Genomic DNA, 21255 nt, shown 5'->3' on the forward strand with positions numbered 1-21255 from the left:
CACGTATTCCCAATAGTTTATTTTTTGGTTTTGTTTCCATTGACTAGAATTTTCCCCTTTGGTTTGAGGTTGTCTAACTCCTTGTGATTAGATTAAGGTCATGTGTTTTTATTTTTTATTTGTTTATTTATTTTAAAATTTGTTTATTTTGAGAGAGAGAGAAAGAGAGAGTGTGCACAAGCAGGAGAGGGGAAGAGAGAGGGGGAGAGAATCCCAAGCAGGCTCCACACTGATGCTGACGCAGGACTTGATTTCATAAACCTTGAGATCATGACCTGAACCTAAATCAAGAGTTGAATATTTAACTGACTGAACCACCCAGGTGCTCCAAGGCTATGCATTTAAAAAAAATCAGGAATAGTACATAGCTAATGCTGTCTGCATGGTACATCATATCCGAAGGCATGTAATAATAGTTTGACAATCATTAATGATGTTGATTTTGATTACTTGGTTAAAGTGGCCACCAGCTTTCTCTGGTGATATATTTTATTCATTTGTAATTATTAGTATAACTGGAGAAAGCTTGAGATGGTACAAATATTCTATATCCAACAGTCTTCCTCCCAGTGGTTTTAGCATTCACTGATAATTCTTGCTTGGAACTGAATACTGAGATGATTGTAAAATGGTTTTTTTATCATCCCTTTCATGATTATTGGTTGGCATTCTGAAGAGCCTTCCTTCTTTCCCCTTCATTCATTTATTTTATAATTTCAGTGTGGACTCAAGGCTTGAAAAAAAGATCAATGTGAGGGGCGCCTGGATGGCTCAGTCTGTTAAGTGTCTGACTTCAGCTCAGGTCATGATGACATGGTTCCTGAGTTTGAGCCCCGCATTGGGCTCTGTGCACAGTTCAGAGCCTGGAGCGTCCTTTGGATTTTGTGTCTCCCTCTCTCTCTGCCCCTCCCCCACTTGTGCTCTTTTTCTGTCTCTCTTTCAAAGATAAATAAACATTAAAAAATAATCCATGTGTTATAATCCATTAGTGTCATTCATTTTGACACTACAATTATTCCCATTTTGGCCAGCGGGAGACTCTTCAAGCTAGTTCCTGTGCCTTTTTGATAAGGGACCCCTATTAGTTTTTGAGCAGTGCTTTTTTTCTTCTTATGTAAGATGTTCTAGGTATACCTTGTGTTTTTCCTGGCCAACCTTGGAATTGGTCATTTCTCCAAGAACGTCTAGTATCGTTTAGTTCTTTTTTCATTCCCTTCTATGTGATTATATTATCGATTTGGTGTACAGTTAGGTTTATTGGCTCATATATGATTAATGGTGAAGTTAGGTATTTAACCAGGTGAAAAAATTTTTTGAATGGAATTTAGAAATTGTTCTTTTCTAGACTTTTAATCTTTAGAGTGAATATACCCTGCTTAATGTGTTTTGTTTGAACTTAGCAGTGTTTAAGAATTCTGAATCAGTTGCCAATATTTTAAAACTTGGAGATTTACACAAAAACCCTGATTTCTGGCTTCTTTTAAAAAGGCAAAGAAGAAATTCTGGTCCAAGTCCATTTGGCAACAATTGGATGGATCTGACGAGTAGTGGCTGCCTGTGTTCTCTAGTTCCCACGACTCTTCTATCCTGCCTGACCCCTTTAAGGCATTTGTGTTTGCGGCCTTTCTCTACAGCTCTCCTTTACAAAACTTTCAGTGACAGGTGCAACAGTAGAGAATTACACTGCTTTGTGTTGGAAAAAATGAACTGATTTTGTCCAAAATGACTTATTTTTTCAATTTTGTAGTTCCATGACCCCGCCAGTGGAGCTGATGTTGATAATGCTTTGTAAATGGAATCTCCAAGGCCCTATTTTAAATTGCTTAAATGTAGCAAATAACTTTGATAAAACTGTACTCTCTTTGCGGTTTAAGTGAAATTTACTATTCATTCTGCATGGTTTGGAACGCCAAGGAACACACAGATATTTTTGAAACTGTTAGAAATCTTGGGGCGCCTGGGTGGCGCAGTCGGTTAAGCGTCCGACTTCAGCCAGGTCACGATCTCGCGGTCTGTGAGTTCGAGCCCCGCGTCAGGCTCTGGGCTGATGGCTCGGAGCCTGGAGCCTGTTTCCGATTCTGTGTCTCCCTCTCTCTCTGCCCCTCCCCCGTTCATGCTCTGTCTCTCTCTGTCCCAAAAATAAATAAAAAACGTTGAAAAAAAAAATTTAAAAGAAATCTTTTTGTTACAGTGAGACAACTGTGTAAACTACATTTAGCTTTATAAATTGAAGTTATTGACATTTTGTTGATGTTAACAGCATATATTCATTGAAATGTATGCCATTCTAAACAGTAGGATGAAACTAAATGGATTCTGAAAGATTATTTTAGCAGTAGTGGAATATAAAATATAATTATTAGACTATATATCTGTTAGTTTAAAAAACTATTTTAATTTTTTTTCAAAAAATTTGAAGCTTTCTCAAAAGCTTTTGTTAATACAGAGTAATTTTTACCAGAGATAGAGAAAACCATTTCATAATGATACAGAGGTCAGTTAATCAAAAAGACATAACAATTCTAAATGCTTATGCCCTTAATAATGGAACTTCAAAATACATGAAGCAAAAACTGATAAGAGTTGGAAAGAAAAATAGACAAATCTACAATTATAGTCAAAATTTTAATATTTTAATAATATTTGATATTTTAATAGCATTATTTTCTTAATAATAGAATAAGTGGACAGAAAATCAGCAAGGATATAGTAGACTTGAACAACACTATTAACCTACTTGATTGACATTTGTAGAGGCCTCTGTCCATCAACAGTACACATGCTACAGTGCTAAGTTCACATGGTATATTTATCAAGATAGGCCATATTCTTAGCCATAAATCCATTTTTAATAAATAAAATAATTCTAGTCATATATAATATATTCTCTGACTACAGTGGAATTAAATTAGAAATTAATAACCAAAGATTCTTGGAAAATTCCCAAGTACCACATTTGGAAACTGAAAAACATAAATAGTCCATTGGTCAAAGAAAATATTTTAGGAAAGGGAAGTTAATAAGTGTTTTGAACTGAATAAAAAGAATACACAACATACATAAATTTGTTACATGCCACTAAAACATTACTTGGTGGGATTTGCAACACTAAATACCTACAATAGAGAAGAAGAAAGGTCTCAAATCAATGACCTGTTTCTACCTTAGAAACTAGAAAAAGAAGAGCAAATTAAATTCTACATAAACAGAGGAAAGGAAATAATAAAGATCAAAATAGAAATCAACGAAATATAAAACAAAAGCAAGAGAAAAATTAATGAAACAAAAAGCTTGTTCTTAAAGAAGATGAATAAAATTGATAAATTTCTAGCCAGACTGGCCAGGAAAAAAAGAAGACACAAATTACTAATACTGGAAATGAGAGAGGTGATATCACTACATATTCTACAGATATTAAAAGTATAATAAGGAAATATGAACAACTTTGTACCAATAAATTTGATAACTTAGATGAAATGGACAAATCCCTTGAAAGACACTGCTATGTAGACTGAATGGTTGTGGCCCCCCCCCACCCCATTCTTATGCTGAAACCTAATCCCCAGTGTGATGATATTTGGAGGTGGGGCTTTCAGAGATATTTTGGTCATGAGGGCAAAACCCTCATGAATGGAATTAGTGCCTTTTTGGAAAGGGATCCCAGAGAGATCCCTTGCTCCCTTCTGTCATGTGAAGTTACAGGGAAGTTAACAGCCTTCTATGAACTAGAAAATCAGCGTCAGTAACAATACAATCTGCCAGTGCCTTGATCTTGGACTTCCCAGCCTCAAGAATTACGAGAAATAAATTTCTGTGTTTATAAGTCACTCAGTCTGTGATATTCGTATAGCAGCCTGCATGGACTAAAACAGATGCAAACTAAGAAAGGAAGTAGGTAATCTAAATAGCCCTGTATGTGTTAAAGAAATTGAATTTATGGTTAAAAACCTACCTACAAAGAAAACTCCAGACCCAAATGATTTTGCAGGTGAATTCTGCCAAACATTTAAGGAAGAAATGATACCAATTCTATACAGACTCCTCCAGAAAATTGAAGAAGAAATTCTTCCCAGCTCATTTTATGAGACTATATTACCTTGATAGCAAATCAGTTAAAAACATTACAAGAAAACAACAGACCAATATCCTTCAATTAATGTATATAAAATTTCAAACAAAATTTTAACAAATATAATTCAAGAACATATAAAAGCAATAATATATCATGACCAAGTGGGGTTTATTTCAAGAATGCAGTGATTAGAAACTTGAAAATTAATCATTGTAATTCACTGTATTAAAGATAGAAAAATATATCACCTCAGTAGATGCAGAAAAAGTGTGTTATATAGTCTAACATATCTTCCTGATAAAAATCTCAGGAATAGAAAAGAACTTAACTTGATAAAGAGCATTTATGAAAAATCCACAAATAACATCATATTTACTGATAAAAGACTGAATACTTTCCTCATAAGATTAGGAACAAAACGAAGATGTCTACTCTCAACACTTCTCTCCTTTAAAATTTTTTTTTTTTTTAATTTATTTAAGTAATGTCTACATCTAACATGGGGCTCAAACTCAAGACACTGAGATCAGGAGTAATGTGCTCTACTTACTGAACCAGCTAGGTGTGCCTCTTTTTACTTTTTTTTTTTTTTTATCAAAGAAATGTGTATTAAAACAACCTCCTTATACCAATTTTACTCTAACACAGTAAATAGAACTACAATTATGATACCCCTTGGACTATAGATACATTACTGTTGCCATGGTAAATTGGTATTTTTTTTTCAAAAGGCAAGAAGGTAGCATATAATAATTGGTATGCATATGTTTATATACTCTGATCTAGAAAGCTCATTTTGGAATTTACTCTGTAACTTAACTGAAGCCCAAATTAATGTAGAGAGATGCTTATTGAAGCATTCTCTCTTTTTTTTAATTGTGGCAAATATACATTCCATTTATCATTTTAACCATTTGTAAGTATACACTTCAGTGGCATTAACTACACTGGCAGTGTTGTATAACCATTGTCACTACTATACCCAAATCTTTTCCATCATCTCCAACATAAACTCTATACCCATTAAACAGTAACTCTCCATGCTCCCCCCTCCTAGCCCTGGGTAACCTCTATTTTACTTATGTCTCTATGAATTTATCTATTCAGTGTACCTCATATAAGAGCCATATAATATTTCTCCTCTGTGTCTGGCTTATTTCATTTAGTTTAAGGTTTTTCAGAGATCATCCATGTTACGGCATTTGTCAAAATTCAATTCCTTTTTATGGCTGAATAGAATTCCATTGTATAGATATATTACATTATGTTTATCCATTCATTTTTTTTAATTTTTTTTTTTTACGTTTATTTATTTTTGAGACAGAGACAGAGCATGAATGGGGGAGGGTCAGAGAGAGAGGGAGACACAGAATCTGAAACAGGTTCTAGGCTCTGAGCACAGAGCCCGACGCGGGGCTCGAACTCACAGACTGCGAGATCATGACCTGAGCTGAAGTCGGATGCCCAACCGACTGAGCCACCCAGGCGCCCCTATCCATTCATTTTTTGATGGATATTTGGGTGGTTTTTACCATTTGATTATTGTGAAGAATGCTGCTGTGATTAATGGTGCTGAGCACTTTTTCATGTGCTAATTGGTCATTTGTATATCTTCTTTGGTCAGCATTTCTCTTGAACATTGTAGTGGATGTTCTACCTAGTACAGTAAGACAAGAAAAAGAAATAAATGACATCTATATTGCAAAGAAAGAAGTAAAATTAGTCTCTATTCGTGGACACATTATCTATGTAGAAAACTTGATGGTACCTACAAAACTCTGTAACTCATAAGCAACTGTATGAAGATCAAGATATACTTTGTACAAGATCAAGATATAAAAAGCAATTGTACTTCTATGTAGTAGCAAAGAATAATTGGAAATTGAGTTAAGGAAACAATGTCATTTACAATAGCATTAATTATTATGTACATAAGCAAAGTCTGATGATGTGAAAGACATATGCTATAAACTACAAAACATTGATGAGAGAAATGCAGAGATAAACCTTGTCTGTGGGTTTGAAAACTCAGTAGTGACAGCCCTCCTTAAATTGACCTACAGTTTCAACACAATCCCAGTTAAAATCCTAGTAGGCTTTTATTTGGGGTAGAAATGGACCAGCTGATTCTAAAATGCTTACTGAAATGCAAAGGAGCTAGAATAGAATAGTCAAAAGCAATTTTGAAAAAGAACAGAGTTGAAGACTAACATTTCCTGATTTCAAGATTTATTATAAAGCTACAGTAATTGTGGCACCTGGGTGGCTCAGTTGGTAAAGCGTCCAACTCTTGATTTTGGCTCAGGTCATAATCTTGCAGTTCATGAGTTCAAGTCCTTCATCGGGCTCTACACTGACAGCACAGAGCCTGTTTGGGATTCTCTCTCCCTCTCTCCCTATTCTCCTGCTTGTGCTCTCTCTCTCAAAATAAATTAATAAATAAAAGCTACAGTAATCAAAATCATGTGGGACTGACAAATAGACAGATAGATCAGTGGAATAAAGAAACCAGAGGTGGGACACCTTGGTGACTCGGTTGAGCATCTAACTTTGGCTCAGGTCATGATCTCAGGGCTCGTGAGTTCAAGCCCCACATCAGGCTCTATGCTGACAGCTTGAAGCCTGGAGCCTGCTTCACATTCTGTCTCTTTCTCTGCCCTCCCCTACTTGTGTGTGTACTCTCTCTCTCTCTCAAAAATAAACATTAAAAAAAAAAGAATCCAGAGATAAATATAAACATGTTGGGCAGTTTTGTTTTTTTTTAAGTTTATTTATTTATTTTGAGAGAGAGGGAGGGCGATCAAGGAGGGGCAGGGAGAGAGAGGGAGAGAGAGAATCCCAGGCAGGCCCTGTGCTGTCAATGCAGAGCCTGACGTGGGGCTCCATCCCATGAACGTGAGATCATGACCTGAGCCTAAATCAAAGAGTCAGATGCTTAACCGACTGAGCCACCCAGGCACCCTGGGCATTTGGTTTTTGAATAAAGGTACAAAAGCAATACAGTGGAGAAAAGTTAGTTTTTTCAACCAGTGGTGCTGGAAAAATTGGATATCTGTATGTAAAAAGTGGATCTTGATTCATACTGAATACCATATATAAAAAATTAACTCAAAATGTATCATAGACCTAAATATAAAACTTGAAATTATAAAACTTTAGAGGAAAACATGGGAGAAAACCTTTGTGACCTTAGACAATGATTTCTTAAATGTCATACCACAAGCATGACCCATAGAAGAATTAGATTGGTAAATGAGACTTCATAAAAAATAAAAACTTCTGCTTTTCAAAAGGCACTATTAGAGTAAAAAGACAAGAAAATACTTGCTAAGTATATGCTTGATAAATGACTTGTCTACAGAATATATAAAGAACTTTTCAAAACTCAAGAATGACTAACAGCCCAAGTAAAAAACAAGCTAAGATTTGAACAGAAATTTCACTGAAGAAAATTCATGGATAGAAAATAAGCACATGAAAAGGTAGTTAGCATCACTAGTCATTAGAAAGATACAAAGTTTCACTATAGGCATGTTATAGTGTCTGTTAAAAAAACTGACCTTATACAGCTTTAGAGAGGATGTGGAACGACTGGAACTCCCATAAAATGGTACACTCTAGGAAACTGTCTGGCAGTATTTTAGAATTACATATACCTAGCAGGTGATCCAGTCCTTTCCTCTTAGGAATTGACCTAAGATAAATGAAAGCATTTGTCCATAAGGCTAATATATGGGTGTTTATGAAAGCTTTACTTATTTTTTCAAGTTTATTTATTTATTTTGAGAGAGAGTGTAGGGGAAGAGATGTGTATTTTGAGAGAGGGAGAGAGAGAGAGAGAGAGAGGGAGAGAGAGAGAGAGAGAGAGAGAGAGAGAGAGAGAAAGAATTCCTAGCAGGCTCCACACTGTCAATGCAGAACCCGTTGTGGGTCTCAAATTCACAAACCATGAGATCGTGACCTGAAGTGAAACCAAAAGTTGGGCATTTAACTGACTGAGCCACCCAGGTGCCCCAGACAGCTTTATTTATAATAATTCCAAACTTAAAATAACCATATTAAGGTATTAATATTATTAATAAAGATAATATTAATAAAGGTAAATAGATAAACATTGTAGTATACTCAACAGTGGAATACTACTTAGTTATAAATAGCAATGAGGGGTACCTGGCTGGCTCAGTTGGTAGAGCATGTGACTTTGGATCTCAGGGTTGTGGGTTTGAGCCCCATTTTGGTGTAGAGATTAATTAAAAAAATATTTTTTAAATATAAAAAGGAATGAATTATTGATATAAACACAAACATGAATGAATCTCAAAATAATTATGAAAAAAGCCAGAAAAAAAAGGAATATATACTGTATGATTCCATGTGTATCAGTTCTAAAAACTATATGACAGCAGATAATTCATTGCCTATAGAGGGAGGGATAATTGCCTATAGAGGGATATAGAGGTATAAAAAAATTTGGAGTTTTGATGAGTATGTTTACTATCTTGATTGTTAATGGTTTCACAGGTATATATATTTATGAAAATTTACCAGATTTTACACTTAATATGTACATTTTATTGTGTGTAAATTATGCTTAAAGTTTTCATTTTTATTTTTTAATATGAAATTTATTGTCAAGTTGGTTTCCATACAACACCCAGTGCTCATCCCAACAGGTGCCCTCCTCAATGCCATCACCCACTATCCCCTCCCTCCCACCCCCCATCAACCCTCAGTTTATTCTCAGTTTTTAAGAGTCTCTTATGGTTTGGCTCTCTCCCTCTCTTTTTTTTTTTTCCTTCCCCTCCCCCATGGTCTTCTGTTAAGTTTCTCAGGATCCACATAAGAGTGAAAACATATGGTATCTGTCTTTCTCTGTATGACTTATTTCACTTAGCTTAACACTCTCCAGTTCCATCCACGTTGCTACAAATGGCCAGATTTCATTCTTTCTCATTGCCAAGTAGTATTCCATTGCATATATAAACCCAAACTTCTTTATCCATTCATCAATTGAAGGACATTTAGGCTTTTTCCATAATTTGGCTATTGTTGAAAGTGCTGCTATAAACATTGGGGTACAAGTGCCCCTATGCATCAGCACTCCTGTATCCCTTGGGTAAATTCTTAGCAGTGCTATTGCTGGGTCATAGGGTAGATCTATTTTAAATTTTTTGAGGAACCTCCGCACTGTTTTCCAGAGCGGCTGCACCAGTTTGCATTTCCACCACCAGTGCCAGAGGGTTCCCGTTTATCCACATCCTCTTCAGCATCTATAGTCTCCTGATTTGTTCTTTTTAGCCATTCTGACTGGCATGTGGTGATATCTCAGTGTGGTTTTCATTTGTATTTCCCTGATGAGGAGTGACGTTGAGCATCTTTTCATGTGCCTGTTGGCCATCTGGGTATCTTCTTTAGAGAAGTGTCTATTCATGTCTTCTGCCCATTTCTTCACTGGATTATTTGTTTTTTGGATGTGGAGTTTGGTGAGTTCTTTATATATTTTGGATACTAGCCCATTCTCCAGTATGTCATTTGCAGATATCTTTTCCCAGCCATCGGTTGCTTTTTAGTTTTGTTGATTGTTTCCTTTGCAGTGCAGAAGCTTTTTATCTTGATGAGGTCCCAATAGTTCATTTTTGCTTTTAATTCCCTTGCCTTTGGAGATGTGTCAAGTAAGAAATTGCTGCAGCTGAGGTCAGAGAGGTTTTTTTCCTGCTTTTTCCTCTAGGGTTTTGATGGTTTCCTGTCTCACATTCAGGTCATTCATCCATTTTGAGTTTATTTTTGTGAATAGTGTAAGAAAGTGGTCTAGTTTCATTCTTCTGCATGTTGCTGTCCAGTTCTCCCAGCACCATTTGTTAAAGAGACTGTCTTTTTTCCATCGGATATTCTTTCCTGCTTTGTCAAAGATTAGTTGGCCATACATTTGTGGGTCCAATTCTGGAGTCTCTATTCCATTGGTCTATGTGTCTGTTTTTGTGCCAATACCATGCTGTCTTGATGATTATAGCTTTGTAGCAGACGCTAAAGTCTGGGATTGTGATGCCACCCGCTTTGGTTTTCTTCTTCAATATTACTTTGGCTATTTGCGGTCTTTTGTGGGTGCATACAAACTTTAGGATTGCTTGTTCTAGCTTCGAGAACAATGCTGATGCAATTTTGATTGGGATTACATTGGATGTGTAGATTGCTTTGGGTAGTATTGACATTTTAACAGTATTTATTCTTCCAATCCATGAGCACAGAATGTTTTTCCATTTCTTTGTATCTTCTTCAATTTCCTTCATAAGATTTCTATAGTTTTCAGCATACAGATCTTTTACATCTTTGGTTAGGTTTATTCCTAGGTATTTTATGCTTCTTGGTGCAATTGTGAATGGGATCAGTTTCTTTTTGTCTTTCTGTTGCTTCGTTATTAGTGTATAAGAATGCAACTGATTTCTGTACATTGATTTTGTATCCTGCGACTTTGCTGAATTCATGTATCAGTTCTAGCAGACTTTTGGTGGAGTCTATTAGGTTTTCCATGTATAGTGTCATGTCATCTGCAAAAAGTGAAAGCTTGACTTCATCTTTGCCAATTTTGACGCCTTTGACTTCCTTTTGTTGTCTGATTGCTGATGCTAGAACTTCCAACAGTATGTTAAACAACAGCGGTGAGAGTGGACATCCCTCTCATGTTCCTGATCTCAGTGGGAAAGCTCTCAGTTTTTCCCCATTGAGGATGATATTAGTGGTGAGCTTTTCATAAATGGCTTTTATGATGTTGAAGTATGTTCCTTCTAGTCCAGCTTTCTTGAGAGTTTTTATTAAGAAAGGATGCTAAATTTTGTCAAATGCTTTTTCTGCAGCGATTGACAGGATCATATGGTTCTTTTCTTTTCTTTTATTAATGTGATGTATCACATTGATTTGTGAATATTGAACCAGCCCTGCAGCCCAGGAATGAATTCCACTTGATCATGGTGAATAATTCTTTTTATATGCTGTTGAATTCGATTTGCTAGTATCTTGTTGAGAATTTTTGTTTCCATATTCATCAGGGATATTGGCCTGTTGTTATCTTTTTTTTTTTTTTTTTTTTTGCTGGGTCTCTGTCTGGTTTGGGAATCAAAGTAATGCCAGCTTCATAGAATGAGTCTGGAAGTTTCCCTTCCCTTTCTATTTTTTGGAACAGCTTGAGACGGATAGGTATTATCTCTGCTTTCAATGTCTGGTAGAATTCCTCTGGGAAGCCATCTGGTCCTGGACTCTTATTTGTTGGGAGATTTTTGATAACTGATTCAACTTCTTCACTGGTTATGGGTCTGTTCAAATACTCTATTTCTTCCTGTTTGAGTTTTGGAAGTGTGTGGATGCTTAGGAATTTGTCTATTTCTTCCAGGTTGTCCAGTTTGTTGGCATATAATTTTTCATAGTATTCCCTGATAATTGCTTGTACTTCTGAGGGATTGGTTGTAATAATTCCATTTTTATTCATGATTTTATCTATTTGGGTCCTCTCCCTTTTCTTTTTGAGAAGCCTGGCTAGAGGTTTATCAATTTTGTTTATTTTTTCAAAAAACTGACTCTTGGTTTCATTGATCTGCTCTACTGTTTTTTTTTAGATTCTATATTGTTTACTTCTGCTCTGATCTTTATTATTTCTCTTCTTCTGCTGGGTTTGGGGTGTCTTTTCTGTTCTGCTTCTATTTCTTCTAGGTGTGCTGTTAGATTTTGTATTTGGGATTTTTCTTATTTCTTGAGATAGGCCTGGATTACAATGTATTTTCCTCTCAAGACTGCCTTCTCTGCATCCTAAAGCGTTTGGATTGTTGTATTTTCATTTTCATTTGTTTCCATATATTTTTAAATTTCTTCTCTAATTGCCTGGTTGGCCCATTCATTCTTTAGTAGGGTATTCTTTAACATCTAAGCTTTTGGAGGTTTCCAGACTTATTCCTGTGGTTGATTTCAAGTTTCATAGCATTGTGGTCTGAAAGTGTGCATGGTATGATCTCAATTCTTTTATACTTATGTAGGGCTGTTTTGTGACCCAGTATGTGATCTATCTTGGAGAATGTTCCATGTGTACTCAAGAAGAAAGCATATTCTGTTGCTTTGGGATGCAGAGTTCTAAATATATCTGTCAAGTCCATCTGATCCAATGTACCATTCAGGGCCCTTATTTCTTTATTGATGCTGTGTCTTGATGATCTATCCATTGTTGTAAGTGGAGTATTAAAGTCCCCTGCAATTACCACATTCTTATCAATAAGGTTGCTTATGTTTGTGATTAAATGTTTTATATATTTGGGGGCTCCTGTATTTGGTGCATAGATATTTATAATTTTAAAAAGCACATAAAATCCGTGGAAATACTTAAAACCGCAGAAGCTTAATTTTATTTTTAGAGGTGCCAAATTTAGAGATTATAGAAAGAAGTCTTGATTCAACGTTCATATTCTCTGGGTTTCTACCATGTAGTACCTAAGTCTCAATGTGTGTTTTATATAATTTTGTCTTCTTTGGTTACAGTTTTTTATGCTCTGTTTGGTATTTATATATGAAATATTTAATGATTCCTAAACTTCCTTAGTTTACATGGTGTTTCCAGAAAGTTTCTTAGCCAGAAGGAACAGACCCCTAACTGGATTAAGAGACTAGTTTGATTATATTTATTACCGTTACCTCTATTTTTTTGTCTTAGATCTTGACTTAATTCATAATGAACTCAATTCATTTGTTTAAATGTAAAGGTTAGCTCTAGGAATTCTGTAACCTAAAAGAGAATGATTTCTGAGGCTCCTGAATGGCTCAGTTGGTTAAGCATCCAACTCTTGGTTTCCGCTCAGGTCATGATCTCACAGTTCGTGAGTTCAAGCCCTGCATCAGGCTCTGTGCTAACAGTGTGCAGTCTGTTTGGAGTTCTTTCTCTCTCCCTGTCTCTCTGCCTTTTCCTCCCTCCCTCTCTCCCGCCCGCCTGCCCGCTCTCTCTCTCTCTCTCTCTCTCTCTCTCTCTTTCAAAACAAATAAATAAACATTAAAAAAAAAAGATCTTTCTTAAAAAAACAAGAATGATTTCTTAAATGGTCTGAATATTGTTCATTAAGTGCATTTTGCTGAAAGCAGAGCACCATAGCCCAACTCTGACACTTTAATAATTCTTAACAGAGCCTCGGCACACGAAAGGATCATAGTTGCCTTGTAAATGAATTGATGTTGTAAACTTGTATTTTATAGGAGATAAAAACTGACAACATGATACCAAAACAGGCTTCTTCTATAGAATGACAACAATTTGATTATAAATCTAACTGGGAAGTATGCTAGTTGATCACTGTTAACTCAGGAGTATTTTAATTTTAATGAGTCAAGATAAAGTATTTTCTTTAATTGATGTCTTTTTTCCTTTTTTCCTTTTGTAGGAAATACAATAGCAGCCATGATAGAAGACAAAGGGCCAAGAGTGACTGACTACTTTGTTGTGGCAGGTCTCACTGACACATCTACTCTTTTGGATCAAGAAATAAATCGTTTAGATACTAAGTCAACTGGGCCTAAAGCTCCAATTACAGACATTGCAGTTATTAACAAATCTGCTGGGGAAACAGTACCTGAAGGTTACACCTGTGTTGAAGCCACTCCATCAGCTCTCCAAGCAAATTTGAACTATGGAAGTCTGAAAAGCCCCGAACTTTTCCTCTGTTACAAGAGAGCAAGAGACAAACCACCCCTTACCGACATTGGGTATGGTGACTTATTTTCTTTTGCTATAGTGAAGGAAATAACACTTATTTAAGGTGCATGGGAATAGAAATTTGAATTTTTTGATAGTTCTATTTGTTACTTCAGGATCAAGTTAGTAAGATATTACATATCTCTATCCACGCTTACTGAATTTCTCTGCATTGTACTTGAATCATGAGATCATTTCCTTTCAAAAGCATATTGAAATGAAGGCATTAGAGCCTGAAATGTGATTCCATTTCTGTTGTACTTATCAGATAAGCTTATTAATTAAACATAAAAGAACAAGAAGGTATAATAAAAGATTATATTTTTAAGGAGCTACTTGGGTTATGTGGTGAAGTTTTGTGAAGCCCTGAACTCCTTTAACAAAGGAGCATTCCTGTTTTAAAAAATGTAATTGTGTTGTGTGGTTTTAAATGCCAGAAGGGGGGAGGTATTTACCATTTAGAGTGAGTGTAGTGGTTATCAGGTATTAGTATCTAGTCCACAGCCAGTGAAGTACATTCTTTGTAAAAACTTTTATCCCAAAAATGTCTACATTGACTCTTTTGTAAACAAGCTATGTTTTTAGAATACCTATAATACTTGTCATGTATACATGTCTTTTATTAAGCTGTTCTGTTTATTACAATTATCCTCAGTTACTTAAAACATACAGGTATTTGAGAACATTTTAGGAAGTGTTTGGGATCAGCTTGTCCATTTATGCAAAACATGAAGTCAGAATTTTGGTGGGGATTGCATTTAATCTATAGATCAATTTAGGGAGTACTGCCACTTTTATACCACTAAGCTTTCTAACTTTTGAATGTGAGATCTCTTTCCCTTTATTTAGGTCTTTAATTTCTTTCAGCAGTGTTTTGTAGTTTTTAGTGTATGAGTCTTTCACCTCCTTGATTAATTTTATTTCTACATATTCTTTTGGGTTCCATTAAAAATGGTATTTTTTTTTAATTTCCTTTTTGGATTATTCATTGCTGTTATATACGAACACAGCTGAATTTTAATTTTATATGTTAATCTTATACCCTACAACTTTGATGAATTTGTTAGCTCTTATAGCTTTCTTTTGGATATTTGGGGATTTTTTTAATACATAGGATCATTTCATCTGTAAGTAGAGCTAGTTTTTCCTGCTCCCTTTGCAGTTTGTTGTATTTTCTCCCTTGTCTTACTGCTCTGGTTAGAACTTACAGTACAGTGTGGAATAGCAGTAGCAGAAAAGGCACCTATGTCTTATTTCTGAACTAAGGTGGGAAGCTTTCAGTCTTTCACCATTGAATATGGTGTTAGGTGTGGGTTTTTCATAAATGCCATTTATCATGTTAAGAAAGGTTCCTTCTACTTCTGATTTTATGAGAGATTTTATCATGAAGGTGTGTTTTATTTTTTCAAATGCCTTTTCTGTGTTGAGATCGTGCAGATATTTATTTCCTTCTTTCTATTGTGATGTATTACACTGATTTTTATGTCAAATCTCTTAATATAATCACAATACCACACTGTAAAAATGATTATTTAATATCATCATACATCCAAATTTCCCTGATTGTCCCATGGAGTTGTTCTTTTTGTTTGTTTGTTTGTTTGTTTTTTAAATGGTTGCTACTTTTTCTGTTAATAGTTGTGCAGATATTAAGAAAGGTAGTGAGCTGTTCCACTTGGCCACTGCTTGGTTGTACTCATCACCTCCTCTACTTTTGCAGTAGAGCTCTGGTGAAATGGTCCTAAGGTCCTCGCTATGTTCAAATTTCCAAAGTCAGAGGATGATTTGTCCTTATCTTACTTGACCTTTATGTAGCATCTGTTTAACTTCTTAGTATTGGCCACCCTGTTTAGCTTCTGTGATTTTCCTTCAAGTCAATACATTTAGGATGGTGGTCATACAACTTTATATATTAAGCACAGGAGCCAGGTGGTTGAGAAATGATTGGAATTTGATCAATAGAGGCTTTTTTTTGAAAACTTGACTTTAAGAGAAGATAGTAATGGGCCTTGCTGTTCAAGATGTAGTCCTTGAACCAGTATCATCTGTAGGGCTTGGGAACATGTTAGAAATTCAGAATCTCAGGCACTGCCCCAGACCTACTGAATCAGAATCTATATTTTCTCAAAATTCCTAGAAGCAGCAGTTGAGGATACCTGGGGGGATGAGGCAATACGGAGTCATGGTCTGTTTTTTACCTTTCTTCCAGGGGATAACCTTGAACATCTTTATTTGAAGGGGAGAAACCAATGGAAAAGAAAGGGTTGAAAATATAGGAATGAGGATATATTAGAATAAAATGCTGAAACAGATTGAAGGGATAATGTCAACAGCATAGGTGATTGGATTAGCCTTTAATGGGAGGGACTTTTGAGAACAGGCAAGGGGGTTAAATGGGTAGAACATAAGTTATTGGTTCTGGGGGAGTAATTCAGGACATGTAATGGTTTTACTGTCAGTGCTTTTCATTTTCTCTATGATTTTATTAAGATAGGTAATAGCTATAGAAGGATGGGTATAGGGTAAAATTTTGGCAATATTCATGTCAGTTGAAGGGAATCAAGCCAGGGACATAACTTATGTTTCAGGCCTCACTGTTCACTGTCAGCCAGTTATTCTTAAAGGCCATCTTTTCATATCCTTTTCTTCATACCGGCCCCCCACCCCCATACAATTGTAATTGAAAGGATGTGAATCTTTCAGAGATCGTTGTTGCTTGTGGTTCAGGGGCACAACTTAAAAATCAAATGATGACTTAGATAATTATACTTACATACTTCCAGGTTGCAAGTGGCTCTTTCATACATATCTAGGCTTGTTATGGTAGTTTATTAATCCAAGTTTGCTAGAGTGTAGGTTGAATTGTCTTTTAGTTAATCATAATTGTAAATTTTTCTTTCCAGATCAAATAATTGTGGGGTGCCTGGGTGGCTCAGTGGGTTGAATGTCCAACTCTTGGTTTCAGCTCAGGTCATCTGTTGCTGTGGGCTGAGCATGGAGCCTGCTTGGGATTCTCTCTCTCTCTCTCTCTCTCTCTCTCTCTCTCTCTCTCTTTCTCTCTTTCTCTCTCTCTCTTACTTGCTCTCCTGCCACTCCTCCACCCCTGATGTATATATATATGTTAATATCTGGTGACTGAAATATTTTGACCTGTCTGTCCCACCTTCCATTTAAGCACACTAGTGAGGTTTGGAAAACCTATGGCCACTACAAAGGCAGGTACCTAGTTCATTCAACTAAATATGAAATACTCTTGTCAAACTTCTGACCTTTTTGGCTTCTAAAAACTGAGATGAGCTATTTATTAAAACAGTAATTGTTTTTTTTTCTGGAAAAAATTAAGTTAAAGTATGTAAGATCTGACAATCCCCTGTATCAAATACTCTATAAAGTATGATTTAAATAGTAGAATATATTATCTTATGTGTCAGATGTGTGTATTAAGATGAAGAATCACAGACTACTGTATACAGTTCTTATCTTCCTCTACTTATCAGATTCATTGACTTTCAAAAGAATTTTTCTCCAGCACTTTTTTTTTTTTTGAAAAATTTCAAACATACAGAAAAGTTAATTGAATATTATAATAAATACCAGTATCCTTTCTTCCTGAATGATAGACTATATAGTATAATGAACAGTATACTTTCTACCTAGTTTCAACAAATTAATGTTTTTCCATATTTTTGCTAAAGTACTTGAAAGGAGGCTGGAGATACCATGACAATTCTCCCATGAATGCTTCAGCATGCATCCCTTAAGACATGCTCCTGTATAACAATGGTATATAGAAAATTAATAATTCTGTCATATTTTCAATATCTGTTCCCTATCCAAATATTCACAATTATCCCAAGAATATCTTTTACAGCCTTTAAAAAAAATATTCAGGGTCCTGTCATCGTTTATCCATTGCATTTGGTTATTTATTTATTTATTTAATCCATTGCATTTGGTTATAATGCCTCTTTAGTCTCTTTATCTCCCCAACATTTTAGTATTACATATTGACATTTTGAAGAGTGTTGGCCAGTTGTCTTATAGAATGCCCCCCACACTACTCGGTTGGTTGAGCGTCCATCTCTTGGTTTCAGCTCAGGTCATGACCTCACGGTTTGTGGGTTCGAGCCCTGCCTTGGACTCTGTGCTGGCAGTGCAGAGACTGCTTGGCATTTTCTCTCCCTTTCTCTCTGCCCCTCCCTCACTCACATGCATGCTCTCTCTCTAAAAATAAATTTAAAAAAACTTTGAAAAGAAGTTTTAGAATGCCTCACAGTCCAGATTTATCTGATTCTTTCCTCATTATGTTGTTTAATTTGTTACCTTATCATCAGTATTTCCTATCAGATGTGAGTTTCAAAGCGTAATTTAAATTTATGTTAAACATTTTTGGCAAGAATACTTACAGGTAGTGCTGACACTAGGACAGCAGGTAGTGACAGACTGTCCCATAATTAGTGATATTAAGTTCAGTCACTTAAGTTAAGATGGTAATTGGGGCGCCTGGGTGGCTCAGTCAGTTAAGCGTCTGACTTTGGCTCAGGTCATGATCTCGCAGTCCGTGAGTTCAAGCCCCTCGTCGGGCTCTGTGCTGACAGTTCAGAGCCTGGAGCCTGTTTCAGATTCTGTGTCTCCCTCTTTCTCTCTCCTCCCCCGCTCATGCTCTCTCTCTTCTCAAAAATAAATAAATGTTAAAAAAAAAATTTTTAAAAAGAGATGGTAATTGCCACATATCTATGGTAAAGGCATTTTTATTTTCTTTGTTATTTGTGGAGTTGTGGGCATTGTTTAAATATCTTGTTCCTTGCTCTTTTACACTTTTCATTTTTTAGCATCCATTGATCATTGTTTGAATTAGATCTTGCATGGGTGGGTTGGTGGGGGATGTAAAATGAGACTTTTCTAATTCTGTCATTTAAAAAATAAATTTTTTAACTCATTTTTCTTGAAGAGCTTGAGTGGAGAGCTTTCTTATTCTCTCTTTTGTTTTTTTATTGTTTCGAGAATAATTAAAACTATGGATTTTAATTTATTCCATGTGATAACAATCTATTCCAGTCCTTATTCGGTTTGCTCAAATTGTCCCAGGTTTGGCCAGTGGGATCCCTTTCCAGCTGACAGCTTTGTCAATCAAAATCTAGAGCTATATGTATTCATTGTTACTGAGGTGTCTATTTTTATCTCTATTTTTCAAATCATGAGTTCATATTAACATTTCAAGATCAAATTTAACATTAAAGAACGTTTTCTTAACTCATTTTGGATTGTATCTTGTTTCTCTTACACCTAAAATCTTGGTTCTTAAATCATAAACAAGTTACTTATTGCTTTATCTTATACACATAATTTCAAAATTACAATATCGCTATTACTACCAATAGTAAACCTGTTTACTGAGTTCTTGCCCCTAGAATAAGACCCATCAAGCACTTACAGAGTACTTACTGTGTTAAAAAATTATATGAAATAGTATTTTTTTAAGTTTATTTTTTTATTTTGAGAGAGAGGAAGAGAGAGAGAATCCCAAGTAGGCTCCACACTGTCAGCGTGGAGCCCGATGCAGGGCTCAAACTCATGAACTGTGAGATCATGACCTGAGCCAAAATCAAGAATCAGATGGATGCTTAACCAACTGAGCCACCCAGGTGCCCCATGAAATAGTATTTCTTATATGGTTATGCTACCAATTTGCTATGCAGTTAGGTTCATCTGTTTCTATTTGTGTTTCATTTGTTTAAAAAAATTTTTCTCTTAATATGGAAAATGTTGTAATAGTTCAAAACATGTAAAAAGCTATATTTAGGGAAATAATGCTTCAGTCTTTATTTTCTCTACTTTCTTCTCTATACTTTCTGCCCTCCCTTCCTCTGTTAATGTAGTTTCTGATTTATCCTTTTACTATGTGTTTTTACAAACATAAAAAGGATTTTTAATTCTTCCTCTTAAAATATAAATACTGTAATCACTATTTTAAACTTTGTTTTTTTCACCCAACAGGGTATTTCCATATTTGAACATGGAGATCTTTCTCATTCTTTTTTTTATAGCTCTATAGTACTTATTTCTGTGGATGTATATACTTTGTTCATCCAAACCTCTATTGATGGACATTTGGGTTCTGTCCAGTCTTGTGCTATTACAAGAATGCTTTAGTGAATAACTGTGCATATATTGTTACATATTTGTGGAAGTATATTTTCAGGTAGCCCTAAAAGGGAATTGCTGGGATAAAAGATAAATGCATGCATAATTTTGTTAAATGTTCCCAAATTTCTCTCCATTGTGTCCCATCATTTTATTCTCCCACCATCAGTATATGTAAGTGCTGCTTTCCCCACAGTCCCATCCACAAAATCCGGGATCGAATTTTTGAATTTTTGTCAGTCTCAGTCAAGAAATGATGTGTCAGAGTAATTTTAATGAGATTAAGCATTTTTCATATGTTTAAAGACCATATCTTTTTAGAAACGGTTTTGGCTTCTTTTTTGATACATATGTATTTGTTGTTTTTTTTAAAGGACATTTTTATGTATTAGAAAGGTAAACTTTTTGTGAAATAAGTCTCCAAATGTTTTCTCCAAGTATATAATTTGTCTTTTGACTTGTGTTTTTTGTCATGTAAACTTTATTTGATGAAGTTTATTACTCCTCTTTATTGCTTCTAGATTTTGAGTCATAGTTACACTTTCCCCACTGCTAGGTTTTCTTTCTTTTTATATTTTATTTTAGAGGTGTATGTGAGCAGGGAAGAAGGGCAGAGGGGGAGAGAGAGAATCTTCAGCAGGCTCCATGCTCCGTGCAGGGCTGGACATGGGGCTCGATCCCACCTCCCTGAGATCATGGCCTGAGCCGAAATCAAGAGTCAGACGCTCAACCAATTGAGCCACCTAGTTTCCCCTGATTTTCTTTTAGTACTGGTATGGTTTCATTCTTGACATTTATCTCTGTGATCCACTGGGAGCTTTTTCTGGTGTACAGTGTGAAGTATAAATAGAATTTTTTTCCCCAAAATGGCAATTCAGTTATTCAAGCACTGCTTATTAAATTAAAAAAGCCCATCTTTCCAGTAGTATTTTGAGATGTCACCATTATCATACTAGATTATTTTTGTGTTCATTGTTCTGTTTAGTGATTTGCTAATACTATCCTGATTTAAATATAGAGGCTTTTTATTTTAATATTTAGTTGGGTTCTAACAGCTTCATTGACATATATAATTCAGATTATCACACAATTCAACCATCTCAAGTGTAGAATTTATTGGTCTTTAGTATATTCACAGATTTATGCAACTGTCATCACAGCCAATTTTAGAATATTTCATCACCCTAAAAGGAAACTCCATATTCATTAGTAGTCACTCTCTGCTACCCCTTTCTACTCTCTAGCCCTAGGCAACTACTAGTTTACTTTCTGTCTCTATAGACATGCCTATTCTGCACATTTCCTATAAATGGAATCATAC

General features: G+C 35.4%; 1 protein-coding gene across 1 annotated transcript in view; it reads left to right on the forward strand.

The window, feature by feature from the left end:
- Positions 1–21255, forward strand: part of DENND4C (DENN domain containing 4C) — a 127561-nt gene that overhangs the window by 19981 nt on the left and 86325 nt on the right. The window contains exon 2 of the mRNA XM_049620074.1: positions 13480–13801. Coding sequence (XP_049476031.1) covers positions 13497–13801 — 305 coding nt within the window. The 5' untranslated portion in view covers positions 13480–13496. The remainder of the gene's footprint in view (positions 1–13479; positions 13802–21255) is intronic.

The sequence above is a fragment of the Panthera uncia genome, chromosome D4 (genome assembly GCF_023721935.1).
Source record: "Panthera uncia isolate 11264 chromosome D4, Puncia_PCG_1.0, whole genome shotgun sequence".
NCBI classification, from domain to species: domain Eukaryota; kingdom Metazoa; phylum Chordata; class Mammalia; order Carnivora; family Felidae; genus Panthera; species Panthera uncia.